Here is a 15,152-nt window from a genome sequence, read left to right on the forward strand (position 1 = left end):
AATGGGACCACAGAGTGCAGAAGCATGTAGCGCAATGCCAAGCGCTGACTGGAGTGGTGCAAAGCTCGCTGTCATTAGACTCTGGAGCAGTGGAAACGCTTTCTCTGGAGTGATGAATCACGCTTCACCATCTGGCAGTCCAATGGATAAATATGTAGGCAGTACAAGCAATCTGCTGCTGAAGTGGCTCACATTTTCAGAAAGAAGATGGGCCTGTGATGGGGAGACGTGGAGGGAGACTATGACCTCAACGTCCAATGGGATGCAGCAGGAGCCTACCAGACCCAGTGGACAAGCCTTAGGGATAGGCAGAAATTGTTATATCCTGCCAGGACTGACTGGCCAGCAAAAAACAATTGCACTCAGAATAAATATCACTGCCTGAGGGACTTTCGAAAATGCCTGGAGATGTGCTTCAGACTGAACAGTGGCATGGTCTCTGGCACAGATGCATACAGACATTTGATGAAAGACTTCTAGTCAGAGGACTGAAGGAAGAGATCCAGAAAATGGTCAGAACCACCTGCATCAGTTGGGAGACGGAGCCAATCGACAGTGGTCCAGCACTGCAAGCATGCAGAACGCCAGGTGAGTGAGAGGCAGGAGGAGAAAAAGAAGGAGAGGGAGGTGAAAGGCCAGAAGTTACAGGCTGCCCAGCTGACATTCTATCAAGGGCAGGCTGAGAAGGGACGTGGTGGTCAGCAGAGGTGCCCCTAGAGGAAGAGGGGGTGCCAAGAATGACAGAATCTGCTTCACATGCGGAAAACTGGGACATTATGCAAACAACTGTGATCAGGGCACTGCTCAACAAGGCACGGGCTAACCATGGAGAGGCAGGGGAGGACAGAGGGTTAGAGGAACCCCAAGGGGGGCCCTGGGAGTAGGAGGAGAAGGAACGCCCTGGACGACAAGACCACCTCCACAGACGACACTGTACAATCGAGACTATCAAGACGGATGTGAGGTAGAGACAGGGGCAGACAAAGGGGAAGTTGACACAATTGGAAAGAGGAAGTAGCTGAGTGACCAGAGTCAATTTTTCTTAAAAACAGTAAACTACAGTAAAAAAGGAACCTACCGTGGAGTCAATCATTTTTATTTTTGATACTGGGGCTGCAATGTCTGTAATTAGCTGTAAGGCTATGGAAAAACTTCCCATGTCTAATGAATCAGTAAATACGGTGGGGGAATCAGGCATTCGCATGAGAGAATATCTCTCCATGCCCCTACCAGTAAAATTGTGTGACAAAGATTACCAGCATCAGTTCCTCTTTTCTGATCACTGTCCTATAAATCACTAAGATAACATGTGAAGCAGATGGGTTGACAATGACTCATGAGGAGGAAGAGGGGGAGCAGCTAATGTCTGAATTTTGTGACTGGTAATATTCATGAGCGTTGATTCTTTAGAACTTACACGACACAAGTCAGTTAAGAACAAATTCTTATTTACAATGACGGCCTACCAAAAGGCCTCCTACGGGGATGGGGGCTGGGATTAAAAATAAGAATATATGACAAAACAAACATCACCACATGAAAGACACCACACCACTACATAAAGAGAGACCTAAGACAACAACATAGCATGGCAGCAACACCACATGACAACCACATGGTAGCAACACAACATGACAGCAGCAGAAAACATGGAACAAACATTATTGGAAACAGACAAATCAAATGTTATTTGTCACATACACATGGTTAGCAGATGTTAATGCAAGTGTAATGAAACGCTTGTGCTTCTCGTTCCGACAGTGCAGTAATATCTAACAAGTAATCTAACAATTCCCCAACAACTATCTAATACACACAAATCTAAAGGGGTGAATGAGAATATGCACATGTAAGTATATAGATGAGCGATGGCCGAGCAGCATAGGCAAGGTGTAATAGATTATATAAAATACAGCAGCAGCCTCTCTGAGTTAGCGATTGCTGTTTAGCAGTCTGATGGCCTTGAGATAAAAGCTGTTTTTCAATCTCTCGTCCCAGCTTTGATGCACCTGTATTGACCTCGCCTTCTAGATGGTAGCGGTATGTTCATAAGGTCGTTGGGTTGGATATTCCCTTAATGCTGTAGGAATGAAATAAGGATGTTTTTGTGACGTTCGTGGCATGTTTGTTTTTGGTTTAGCTTAATGTTGCTTTGGTGTTGACGCAATATACATTTTATATTCTCTTCAAGGTCTTTAGAACATGTTACATTTAAGTTGTAGCTAATATTACCACAAAGTTGTCATTTTTTTATAATCAACAGTCCTTGATTATCTTTTTGGCCTTCCTGTGACATCAGGTGCTGTAGGTGTCATGGAGGGCAGGTAGTTTGCCTCCGGTGATGCGTTGTGTAGACCGCACCACCCTCTGGAGAGCCCTGCGGTTGAGGGCAGTGCAGTTGCTGTACCAGGCTGTGATACAGCCCAACAGGATGCTCTCGATTGTGCATCTGTAAACGTTTGTCAGGGTTTTGGGTGACAAGTCAAATTTCTTCAGCCTCCTGAGGTTGTGCCTTCTTCACAACACCATTTGTGTGGGTGGACCATTTCAGTTTGTCAGTGATGTGTACGCAGAGGAACTTAAAACATTGTTTATCTGTATGACATTGCCTACAAGATTGATCTTCGGGTCCAATGGTCATCTCGCACCGAACTGCCCATGTCTAGGCCATCAAATCAAAGACACTCCTACGATATAAAGTTGTTTTTGACGAAAAATGTAAATGTGTCAGTTTGTCTCGTTTACAAGGCAGGAGTAATAACATGTTCAACTACTTAAGATATTGGCTCGAATCTAGGTAGTGCCTTTAGATTTCGAGAAAATGAACATCTAAAGTAGAATTCTTCACTTCTCTAATTGACTTCTCAAACTCCAAACGCCTGCCTGGTCAGCTTGGTCTGCTTCGCAAAAGCGTTCCAGGAAGTCTTGCAATGTTGCACCTTGTTGAACCGAAGACATTAAAACAAGGGTTGCGATCCATACACTTAAAAGACACACCCTATCCCCCCAGACCTCAAACGAAGTGGACACTTCTGATGACGTATCATGATGTCTGACAAGTATACACTTGCAGGGCGAGGGGAAGGGAGGAAGGAATGATTTTTAAATTGACCACCCTTGGCTGGAAATTCTTCACTCCTTCATCCTGCAATGATTGTGTTTTCAGCCACTGGTAGCTTGTGGGTGCTTTATATGCGCTACAGTCAATTATGAGTGCATGTATACTTATATTAAAAATATCATTATTAAAATACACCTACTGTATGATAGTTAGCAAATGAATTAGCTAACTAACATTAGCCTGCCTACCTGGAACTTCTGAAGAAGGAACATTTTTTATTTATACAATTTCCAAAAGATAACCAAACAAAAACATATTTACTTTTTATGTAGTAGCAAAATGTCTACCTTATTTGCATTAGTTTTTACTTGTATGTTGACTCCATTGATGTTGTTTTAAAATTTTACGGACTTTTCTTAGCAGGATGTACAATCTTGAATTTAATTATGGGGAGTTTCAGGCCATAGTGAACATAATTGTACACTTGCAAAGCCGACTAAAAACTAGGGCTGAGGGACTTACATTGCAAACTTCCCTTGCTTGGCTGATCATTTGAACCACCCGCCAAGATGGCGACGGGGATTCCCCCAAGAGCATAAGGCGAAGGTAAGCGGACGAGGGTGTCTTTTAAGTGTTTGGACCGCATCCCAGGTGTTGAACGCACCAGACGCAGTGAGGCTATTCCTGAATACTACAGCAGGAGGCAGCAATTAACACCAGATTCTAGAAGAAGAAGAAGACAATCTGAAGCAGACCAGGAAGCGACGAGGTTGTTTTGATTGACAGAAATTTGAATGAAGATGGGACTGAGACAAAATGTAGGTTTATATCAAACAAAAAACTATTTCGCTTTGTTTTGAAGGTAAGGTCGTAGTCTCTCAAGTCCCAATCATCTAAATGTCCTCGGAAGCATTACAGCAAACATACTAGCTGGCTTACCTAGCCTCATTTCTAACTTGCTAGCTACGTTAGCATGCTACCTCCAAGCCACAAATTAATCGGTTATCTATGGGAATCGTTGTCCAAGCCACTACAAAGGTAATTCCTCGACTTGCTAGCTTACTTGCAACTGCTTATTCATAGATACACTTTGGTAATGACGCTTATGGAAAGGTTAGATCAAGTCATAGGTTAATCTGAGCAGATTGTGTAGTTGTAGCTATCCATTGACATGTTTATTTCATTGTTTACTCAGGTGCATGATTCCTCTAATTGTAAGACGCCTGTATGAGTGACGCACACCACCATGGGCCAGCGAAGGAGGGGGGCAGCTTTCCACGCTCCCCCAGCCAACAGACACCCTGATGGGCTCACAGTGGCTCCCCAGGCCCCTGCCAGGAAGCACAACATCTGCATGGTGTCAGACTTTTTTTACCCCAACATGGGAGGGGTGGAGAGCCACATCTACCAGCTGTCTCAGTGTCTGATAGAGAAGGGTCACAAGGTGGTGATCGCCACCCACGCCTATGGCTGCAGGAAGGGGGTCCGGTACCTGACCAATGGGCTCAAGGTCTACTACCTGCCCCTGCAGGTGATGTACAACCAGTCCACAGCTACCACCTGCTTCCACAGCCTGCCGCTGCTGCGCTGCTTGTTTGTCAGGGAGCGTATCACTGTGGTGCACGCCCACAGCTCCTTCTCCGCCATGGGCCACGATGCATTGTTCCACGCCAAGACCATGGGCCTCAACACGGTGGGTAGCAGTCTAACAGAGTTGTGGGTAGCAGTCTAACAGAGTTGTGGGTAGCAGTCTAACAGAGTTGTGGGTAGCAGTCTAACAGAGTTGTGGGTAGCAGTCTAACAGAGTTGTGGGTAGCAGTCTAACAGAGTTGTGGGTAGCAGTCTAACAGAGTTGTGGGTAGCAGTCTAACAGAGTTGTGGGTAGCAGTCTAACAGAGTTGTGGGTAGCAGTCTAACAGAGTTGTGGGTAGCAGTCTAACAGAGTTGTGGGTAGCAGTCTAACAGAGTTGTGGGTAGCAGTCTAACAGAGTTGTGGGTAGCAGTCTAACGGAGTTGTGGGTAGCAGTCTAACGGAGTTGTGGGTAGCAGTCTAACGGAGTTGTGGGTAGCAGTCTAACGGAGTTGTGGGTAGCAGTCTAACGGAGTTGTGGGTAGCAGTCTAACGGAGTTGTGGGTAGCAGTCTAACGGAGTTGTGGGTAGCAGTCTAACGGAGTTGTGGGTAGCAGTCTAACGGGTTGTGGGTAGCAGTCTAACGGAGTTGTGGGTAGCAGTCTAACGGAGTTGTGGGTAGCAGTCTAACGGAGTTGTGGGTAGCAGTCTAACAGAGTTGTGGGTAGCAGTCTAACAGAGTTGTGGGTAGCAGTCTAACAGAGTTGTGGGTAGCAGTCTAACAGAGTTGTGGGTAGCAGTCTAACAGAGTTGTGGGTAGCAGTCTAACAGAGTTGTGGGTAGCAGTCTAACAGAGTTGTGGGTAGCAGTCTAACAGAGTTGTGGGTAGCAGTCTAACAGAGTTGTGGGTAGCAGTCTAACAGAGTTGTGGGTAGCAGTCTAACAGAGTTGTGGGTAGCAGTCTAACAGAGTTGTGGGTAGCAGTCTAACAGAGTTGTGGGTAGCAGTCTAACAGAGTTGTGGGTAGCAGTCTAACAGAGTTGTGGGTAGCAGTCTAACAGAGTTGTGGGTAGCAGTCTAACAGAGTTGTGGGTAGCAGTCTAACAGAGTTGTGGGTAGCAGTCTAACAGAGTTGTGGGTAGCAGTCTAACAGAGTTGTGGGTAGCAGTCTAACAGAGTTGTGGGTAGCAGTCTAACAGAGTTGTGGGTAGCAGTCTAACAGAGTTGTGGGTAGCAGTCTAACAGAGTTGTGGGTAGCAGTCTAACAGAGTTGTGGGTAGCAGTCTAACAGAGTTGTGGGTAGCAGTCTAACAGAGTTGTGGGTAGCAGTCTAACAGAGTTGTGGGTAGCAGTCTAACAGAGTTGTGGGTAGCAGTCTATCAGAGCTGTGGGTAGCAGTCTATCAGAGCTGTGGGTAGCAGTCTATCAGAGCTGTGGGTAGCAGTCTATCAGAGCTGTGGGTAGCAGTCTATCAGAGCTGTGGGTAGCAGTCTATCAGAGCTGTGGGTAGCAGTCTATCAGAGCTGTGGGTAGCAGTCTAACAGAGCTGTGGGTAGCAGTCTAACAGAGCTGTGGGTAGCAGTCTATCAGAGCTGTGGGTAGCAGTCTATCAGAGCTGTGGGTAGCAGTCTATCAGAGCTGTGGGTAGCAGTCTATCAGAGCTGTGGGTAGCAGTCTATCAGAGTTGTGTGTGGTGAAACTAATTCAATTTTGACCGAAAGTGGTGCACTTTAGGGAAGATGATGCCATTGCAGGCGCATCATAGAGCAAGATGAGACTATATAAAGTTCTTAAATAGTTTTTGTGTGTCCATTTAGTATAAATATCTAAAAGTTGTTGTCTGTTTACAGGTGTTTACTGACCACTCCCTCTTTGGTTTTGCTGATGTTAGCTCGGTACTGACCAATAAGCTGCTGACGGTGTCTTTGTGCGACACCAATCACATTGTGTGCGTGTCGTACACCAGTAAGGAGAACACTGTGCTTAGGGCAGCACTTGACCCCAAGATTGTTTCTGTCATCCCCAACGCTGTCGACCCCACAGACTTCACCCCCGACCCTTCCCAGCGATGTGACGACAGGATCACCATCGTAGTGGTCAGCCGCCTCGTCTATCGTAAAGGTAAGGAGCGGTGAGACTATATAAAGATATATGTAGAACCCACATAGCAATAAGATGAACTATGTGTGCTTGTCGTTTGTCAATAAATAAAGCCTGTAGATATGATTGTAGGAATGTGAAGTCTCAACTGCTGCTTATACACTTTTTTTAGGAATAGATCTTCTGGGTGGGATCATCCCAGAGCTGTGCCTCAAACATCCCGATCTACATTTCCTGATTGGTGGAGAGGGACCAAAGAGAATCGTGTTGGAGGAAGTGAGAGAGAAATACCAGCTCCACGACAGGTAGAATTAAACAGTGATGTGTGTGGGTTGGTATATTTTTGTGGGTGTAGGTGTGTGTCTGATTTCCTTCTCTCTCTCCCCAGAGTGCGTCTCCTGGGGGCCCTGGAGCATAAGGATGTGCGGGGGGTCTTGGTCCAGGGACATATCTTCCTCAACACCTCCCTGACCGAGGCCTTCTGCATGGCTATAGTGGAGGGGGCCAGCTGTGGACTACAGGTCTGTTTGCCGACTGAATATACAGATACAGAGTCTGAGCGGAAAATCTGTCAGACAGCGCAAGAGCTACTGCTAAAATATTTCAATCAGCAAATGCATATGCAATGGAAGACAGGCTACATCAATGAGACACACACCACTTTGCAATGAGCTGGAGGCAGTATCCATTTTGAAAACATATACTTTATTGTTTGAAATGTGAAAGTTTTACTACATATTATGAGGCATGTCTAACCATGCTTCAAAGTAGCCTAAATCAGACCATATCCAGAGAGGCAATTATTTAAAATCCACTTTCTTTCATTGTCCATTAGCCAAAAGCATAATCCTTATTAGCAACCCATGTTAGTTGTTGCGTATTACATCTCCCCTCTTTCTACATTTCTAATGGATATTTTCATCTCTGTCACTCATGTGCGGTGCGCTTTGGACAATGCTGTTTTCCCGCTAATTGCATTACAGAACGAAATGTTTATACTATAGTACATTGACAGGCTAGTGATTTTGCTGTTAGTTACTGGTCTTGTTGTCTGAGGAAAAGTTCATGTGGACAGTTATTCTAACATCTTCAAAGTGCACATCAGAGTTCAGTAAAAAGGGCTGCACATCGTTGCACCTTTAACTGTTAATATGAATTACCATATTACCACAAGCTCCGTGAGTGGACACCCTAATCGGGTTATGCACCCAATGCATATGGGTCTGGGAATTTTCTCAAATGTCCAGTAAATTTAAGTTCTGCCTGTCAAATGTCCGGCACCACATTTTCCTAATGGAAACCCTGTTTGGTATCTGCATGTGGCTGGTTGGATGGGTGACTGCTTGTTATTCTTAACATCGGTGGATTGAGTATGTGTGTGTGGTTAATGAGGTTCATGGAAGTGTGTGTGTGTAGGTGGTAAGTACGCGTGTTGGAGGGATCCCTGAGGTTCTACCTGAGGATCTGATCACCCTGTGTGAGCCCACCGTGCGTTCTCTTTGTGCCGGCCTGGACAGTGTCATTGCTAGACAACGATCGGGCAGCGTCGCCTCCCCAGCTTCCATCCACGCCCACGTCTGCACCCTCTACACCTGGAGGAATGTCGCAGAGAGGACAGAGAAGGTAGGCTCATACATGCATAATATATTTGGTATGTTTCCTAAATCTAGACTGTGATACCTTTAATTGACACAGACTGAGATATTGATGAGGTTTAATTCATTGATACTAACACTGTGTGTGTGTATCTGCTCTCTGTTCTGTCAGGTCTATGACTTTGTGGCTGGGGAGAAGGTTCTTCCTCTGGACAGACGGCTGCTCAGACTGAGAACCCATTGTGGCCCTGTGGCAGGCTCTATCTTTTCCTTCTTCGCTGTCCTCAACTTCCTCTTCCTGCTCCTTCTCCGCTGGCTCCTCCCAGACTCCCTCATAGACGTTGCCATGGATGCCACGGGGCCCCAGGGGCTGTGGAGGCAGGGCTTGGGCGATAGGAAAGGAAAGGAACTCACTCTAAAAGTGCCATGTTGACAAAGGAGTAGCCAGGTGGTCAATGATGATAACTCCAATCAAACACAACTCCTTATCCTAAACCTTAATATAACTGCTTAAAAAAAATCTTAAACTTGACCTCTGACCCAACTACCTAATCACCTGTGGATACTGACCACTCATTGCAGAATGTTTTAAGGGGAACCCTGATGTTTACAATATAATGAGTGTTCTTGCACAGGTTAAGACGGTTATAGATATACGTTTTATTCTTTGTAACCCCGGAATGAACCCCAAAACTGAAGTACTCCTGTATTAATGTTCCACTCATAGTTTTTGTATTTTATAAAGAAGGATATAGGTTCATAGAGAATTATTTGATTAAGGAAGGAGGTTGGGGGGTACACCGTTATTACAAAAATGCCACATTGAATGCCACTGGTTGCCATAGACAGCAGTATAAACGTTAAGGGGAGTCTGTAATAGCATAGTTTTGTATTCCAACCCCACCCACTAACCAAGTTCCCTTCCTTGTCCTTTTATGGTTGAATTTCATTTTTTGTAGTTCTCTGCTGTTTAACTTTTTTACTTATATCATGCTTTGCCAATGTCTTTGTTGGGTGGTTCCTCTGCTATGGAAATGGTTTTTTTTGTGTTTGTTTTTTTACAAATGTTTGTGAGCTCATGCTTAAGGCTGTGTGTACCCTGATGATGCACTGATTCCTGAACCTTGACCTATGACGGAAATAAGGAAAATAAAGTCTGTTTCAGGATGACTTGTTTTATCACCCTTTTTTCTGATCAAGGATTTTCAATAGCTAGGGCCTCAAACTTGTTGTACATCCTGGAATAAAAACATCACTGTTTTCACTGTAAACATCTTGCCAGACGAAACACATAGCAATGAAAGGGGAGGAGGTAGGATTGGCATTCCTATCTTTTCAAGGCTGAGGGTAGTGCGCCATTCACACATCGTTAGGGTTGTTGTCTGGGTAAATAGCATCATTGTCACTATAGAAACATTTTCTGCCTAAAGTGGTTAAGGGTATTGACGAGGGTCAAATGTTTCAAAGATGTAGGAGAGAGTACTGTATGCAGGGGAGGTTCCAGAGGTGCTGGACACACCCATCCCCCCTATACATGTAACATACTAATCTAGCTCAATAGTTTTAGAACAAGTCTGAAAAGTCAATATTGTATGTATGTAGCCCTCATTCAGACTGTTTGTGAAGAGTGAACCACAGTTTGGTAAAAACAAGGTTTTACTTTCAAAATACCCAACTATTCACATTCAAATATCGATGTACTACAGGCACCATGTTTTGACTGGCTGTTTTGAAGTGATGTCCCTGAAGGAAACAGTGAACCGGACTTGAATGATGTAACGACACAGATATGCAGATAGCTTTACAACTCCCCTCTTAAAATTGGCTTTTAGAAAGCCCTAAACAGATTTCTTAAATTCAATCGCACCTTATCCAATTTTGTTTTTCTTACGCCATAAGGTTGACCTTTGCACATGTTGAAATACCACACCTTATCACCTAGATATCAGAATAGACACAGATGTTCCATTTGTGTGTGTCTGTGTCTATCCGTCCTATGCTTACCTCTATTGTCATGCAACGGTTCCCCAATTCCACAGAAAGGGGGGTGGTACTCCTTTCCTCAGGGTTGGGGGAGGAGGTAGCTTGGGGCCTGATAAGAGATCTGGGAAAGCCAGCAGTGGGCAGACAGGTTTGTGGATCCCACCCATAGCTGGTTCATTCACTGTGGAGGAGGCTGCTGTTGTTTGACCATGGCTGGTGTGCAGACGGAGATTGCCCTGTGCAGTCGGCCTTGGAGGGGACCCTTCCATATCTATGGTGGACTGGCATGCAACTCACTCATGGCTGGTATGGTTTTCTCTTTTTCTTCTGCTGCTTTGTCAAAGTAAATACTGTTTAGCAAGGTTGTGTTCTGTGAGAGCAAGAAAGTTACACTTACAATTTGAGAGAGGCCAAGAGATCTTCAGTGTGTTCTGTGCTTTTGTCTGTGGTATTGGTGTTGTTCAACAGAGAAGGTTGGTGTCCTGAATATACACATTATACAGTATTCTTTCCTAACTAAGAGTTGAGAACAAGAGTTGGTTCAGATATTTCAGAAAGTTGGTAGAGGCGATGAGAGAGAGAGAAAATGGAAAGAGAGAGCAGTTAGGTCAAGATTTATTGGTGTGTTTTTAGAAGAATACTGTCTACCTACTGATTGATTCAATGTTGTTTCCATGTAATTTCAACCAAAAAAATAAATGTGATGACGTTGAATCAACGTGGAAAACTGATTGGATTTCAAGAACAAAAGTAAACAACTTAAATCCAATGACATGGTCAAATATTTTAGTTGATAAATCCAACCAAATGTAAATCAAGACTAAACGTTGAACTGATATCTGTGCCCAGTGGGTAGCCGACTGATGTATGCCCTGAATAAATATACTGCATATAATTTTTTTAGTGAAAGTAAGGGAACCCCCCCCACACACACACACACAAAAAAAAACTCCTGAAGTACTTAAGTATTTACACCACTGGTAGGACTTGAGTATGTGAGACTACATTTCCCTTACAGTGCCTCTCATTTGCACATGACCTCTCCTGGCTGTTCCAACAGCTTTGTCTGATGCATATTCATTTACTTATGTTGATGAGATGAGCCAGTTAGTACAACCAGTTTGGGGGAGAGAGGGAGGAAGTCAGTGCGGTTGTTTAGTTCTCCCAGGTAGTGTTTTCTGTGATACCGGGGCAGGTAAGGGGGCAGGAACTGGGCTTCAGTGTCTCTGAGGTCCAGGAGGTTGATTGTCTGATAATGATGTGCTGTGTTTGGACAGGCTACAGTATGAATGATTTTGTGTGTGTGTTTCCACAGACGTGTGGTCAGACAGGACTCCTCTTCACGATGCTGCCTACCAGGGTAGACTCCTGATCCTGAGGACTCTGGTCTCACAGGTAGACAGCCAACCATGTCTTACAGTAATAAAGCTGCCATGCAAATGACATACTGACACTAAACAAAACACACACATCACATAGACATGAAGTCCTCCATCTTCTCCACTCTCAGGGGTTTCCTGTGGACATGCTGACAATGGACAGGGTCTCTCCCCTCCACGAGGCCTGCCTCGGAGGACATTACGCCTGCACCACTTTCCTACTTGAGAATGGGGCCAATGTAAGGACACCATGTTTTTTCTCTCGCTCAAACTAGGAATAATCACAGGTGATAAATGATTGTTTTTACCAATATAGGTTGTGTCTAACCTAAAGCCGCTTCATGTGATTGCTCTCTGTGTGTCTGCAGGTGGAGATGGTATCGACTGATGGAGCCACACCCCTCTTCAATGCCTGCAGCAGTGGGAGTGTTGCATGTGTCAGACTGATTCTACAGTACAGCCCCAACACCCATGCTGTCCATCACCTGGCATCCCCCATCCACCAGGCTGCAAAGAGAGGTAAGTGTGCATGTGGATTTATTTTATGTGCAGTGACTCAGAATGACCATTTCATGCAGCATAATGGTAAACATTGTACTCAGTAAAAGTTGTTTCCCTCCCCAGGTCACAGGGAGTGTCTAGAGGTGTTGCTGTCCTATGGATTCCACATAGACCTGGAGCTGCCTGGTGTGGGAACCCCTTTGTACACAGCCTGTCTGGCCCAGGCCACTGACTGTGTGGAGAGACTGCTGCAATCAGGTGTTGATGTCCAGGGTGGGTGTGGTCATGACACACCATTACATGCTGCAGTGCTAGGGGGAGAAGTCAGGGTGGTGGAGCTTCTGATGGACTACGGGGCTGATGGGAGTTGTAGGAATTCAGACGGGAAGACTCCTCTGGAGCTGGCAGCTTGCGACAGTACAGTCAGAACTACAATACAGAAAAGAGGTGAAAATACTTGTTTTATTAATGCATTCACACGCACATCCACGCATACATGACTCTACCCAAACGTCCCACTGGGAACGCAATGTTTTAATCAACGTTTTTCCCACTTCATTTCAATGAAGTTAACTTGAACCAACATGGAATAGATGTTGAATTTACATCTGTGCCCAGTGGGCTATTAGTGCATGTCTACTGATGGAAGGCTATCAACATATTTTCCATGTCTGACATATCTCCTTCCCCTTTGTTCTACCTCTTTACTGCCTCACCTTTTTCTCCCCAGGTCCCTGCACACTTTCTCAGCTGTGTCGGTTCTGCATTCGGAGGAGTTTGGGACAGACTCGTCTGGACAGAACATCAGCCCTCTTCCTCCCTTACAGACTCCAGGCTTTCCTGCTTTACCAGTAACACTGAAATGGCAACTTTTTTTACAAACGTTTGGTCATTTGTATTTATTGCTATTTTAATCAACTTCTACTTGTTCAGTGGTTTTAGCAGTGAGTTGGTAACTGAACAAATGAATTGTTTTGTTTTTCTTGGTTTAATAGAAACTGGGTTGACTGATTTGTAGCTTTTCTCAGGATGCTATATTTTCTAATAAATGGTCATATTCAACATATCCAAAATAGCTTTTCTTTTGTCATAAACCCCTTATGTTGACGTGGACATGTTACCCAATTACATAAACAGTAGGGGAAGCCCCATCAAATACTGTATCAACCCCTGAAACCTGGCCTTAGCCATCTACTTGACAAAAGGCAAGGTGTCTGGGCATTGCGAGTGCATCTCAACAGTCACCATCTTCTCCCTGATGTCTTTCCTTTGTCTGTGAGAAGAGGGGGATTAAGGTGCTGACTGAGAAGAGAAGAGGCGTAGCAGATGGAGAGGTGTGGCTCCAGGGTGTTTCCTGTCCTCCTTGTATGCCAGTTTAGATTGAGATTGAAAAGGTCATATCATCAAAATGACTGATGGCCAATCAGGTCTCCTGAAACAGAGATCACCTATGGCTCATTAATGATATCCTGGGATGCTGGAGTACCCATAATGATTGTTGTGATAATAATCGGAGCCAAAATATCACTTAGGATCTAGACCAAACTATGAATTACCTTGAGGGAGTCTGAGCATCCCACTGTGTGAGAGACGGAGTATGTTAAAATTCAGTGGGAGGGCCCAGGTCGCAGCTGTAAATGAGAACTTGTTCTCAACTGGCCTACCTGGTTAAATAAAGGTGAAATAAATCAAAAGTAGTGGTTGGAATGTTGAGTACTGCATGTTCCCTGGAGAGACATGCTATCAAAATCCAATCAAAGTTTATTGATCGCATACGTAGTTAAGCAGATGTTATTGCGGGTGAAGCAAAATGTTTGTTACTAGTTACTATCAATGCAGTAAAATGTCAAACGGGTACACAACTATTTAAAATAATAACAATGAACATCTTAAAATGTCTGAACGAATCCAATTAACCCAAATAGCAATGTAACAGTAATCTAAATGCTATCTATATGTATCTACACCAGATTAATTTACACAATATATACTAAGAATGATGTACAGCAGTAGCTATATTAGAGTGAGCTATGTCAAGACTCCAGTATATAAATGAATATGTGGTGTGTATAAACAGTGTAACTACGAGGCAGTGTACAATTGTAGAAATGATAGAATGAGCTATGTCAAGAACAGAGTATTTAAATACACAGTGCAAAACCTCATGGCAAAATATACTGGTCAGCAGTTCCTGCAAGAGGAAGGCATTGATGCTATGGACTGGCCCGCCTGTTCCCCAGACCTGAATCCAATTGAGCACATCTGGGACATCATGTCTCTCTCCATCCACCAACGCCACGTTGCACCACAGACTGCCCAGGAGTTGGCGGATGCTTTAGTCCAGGTCTGGGAGGAGATCCCTCAGGAGACCATCTGCCACCTCATCAGGAGCATGCCCAGGCATTGTAGGGAGGTCATACAGGCACGAGGAGGCCACACACACTACTGAGCCTCATTTTGACTTGTTTTAAGGACATTACATCAAAGTTGGATCAGCCTGTAGTGTGGTTTTCCACTTTAATTTTGAGTGTGACTCCAAATCCAGACCTCCATGGGTTGATACATTTGATTTCCATTGATATTTTTTGTGTGATTTTGATGTCAGCACATTCAACTATGTACAGAAAAAAAGTATTTAATAAGAATATTTCATTCATTCAGATCTAGGATGTGTTATTTTAGTGTTCCCTTTATTTTTTTGAGCAGTGTATATACTGCATGTATGAGAATGGTGCGTATGTTAATTGAAAATGTGTATAGAATACAGTATATACATGTGAAGTGGGTAAAACAGTATGTAAACATTAAGTGACCAGTGTTCAATGACTATGTACTGTACATAGGGCAGCAGTCTCTAAGGTACAGGGTTGAGTGCCGGATGGTAGCCATTTAGTGACCGTGTCTAAGGTTCAGGGCAGAGTACTGGGCAGAGGCCGGCTAAGCTGTTTTTCAGTCTCTATCCC

At 44.4% G+C, this 15,152-nt stretch overlaps 2 protein-coding genes across 4 annotated transcripts; both read left to right on the forward strand.

Annotated features, from left to right (window-relative positions):
* The first annotated feature begins 3,534 nt into the window (after positions 1-3,534).
* On the forward strand, positions 3,535-9,496 carry piga (phosphatidylinositol glycan anchor biosynthesis, class A). Of its 3 annotated transcripts, none has more exons than XM_035749456.1 (7): positions 3,535-3,667; positions 4,257-4,754; positions 6,482-6,752; positions 6,904-7,036; positions 7,120-7,252; positions 8,148-8,354; positions 8,499-9,496. In XM_035749456.1, exons 2-7 carry the CDS (start codon positions 4,308-4,310, stop codon positions 8,757-8,759), a joined length of 1,452 nt encoding a protein of 483 aa, XP_035605349.1. In that variant the 5' UTR covers positions 3,535-3,667; positions 4,257-4,307; the 3' UTR covers positions 8,760-9,496. The 3 variants fall into 3 exon arrangements, with proteins under 3 accessions (XP_035605349.1, XP_035605348.1, XP_035605347.1); XM_035749455.2 differs by lacking the exon at positions 3,535-3,667 and adding an exon at positions 3,681-3,879; XM_035749454.2 differs by lacking the exon at positions 3,535-3,667 and adding an exon at positions 3,682-4,099.
* Positions 9,497-10,448: 952 nt separating this feature from the next.
* Positions 10,449-13,262, forward strand: asb11 (ankyrin repeat and SOCS box containing 11). The gene is made up of 6 exons (XM_035749099.2): positions 10,449-10,615; positions 11,625-11,704; positions 11,820-11,927; positions 12,057-12,207; positions 12,313-12,636; positions 12,920-13,262. Exons 1-6 carry the CDS (start codon positions 10,519-10,521, stop codon positions 13,042-13,044), a joined length of 885 nt encoding a protein of 294 aa, XP_035604992.1. The 5' UTR covers positions 10,449-10,518; the 3' UTR covers positions 13,045-13,262.
* The last annotated feature ends 1,890 nt before the right edge of the window (positions 13,263-15,152 follow it).

Source organism: Oncorhynchus keta, chromosome 34 (genome assembly GCF_023373465.1).
Source record: "Oncorhynchus keta strain PuntledgeMale-10-30-2019 chromosome 34, Oket_V2, whole genome shotgun sequence".
In the NCBI taxonomy this organism is placed as follows: domain Eukaryota; kingdom Metazoa; phylum Chordata; class Actinopteri; order Salmoniformes; family Salmonidae; genus Oncorhynchus; species Oncorhynchus keta.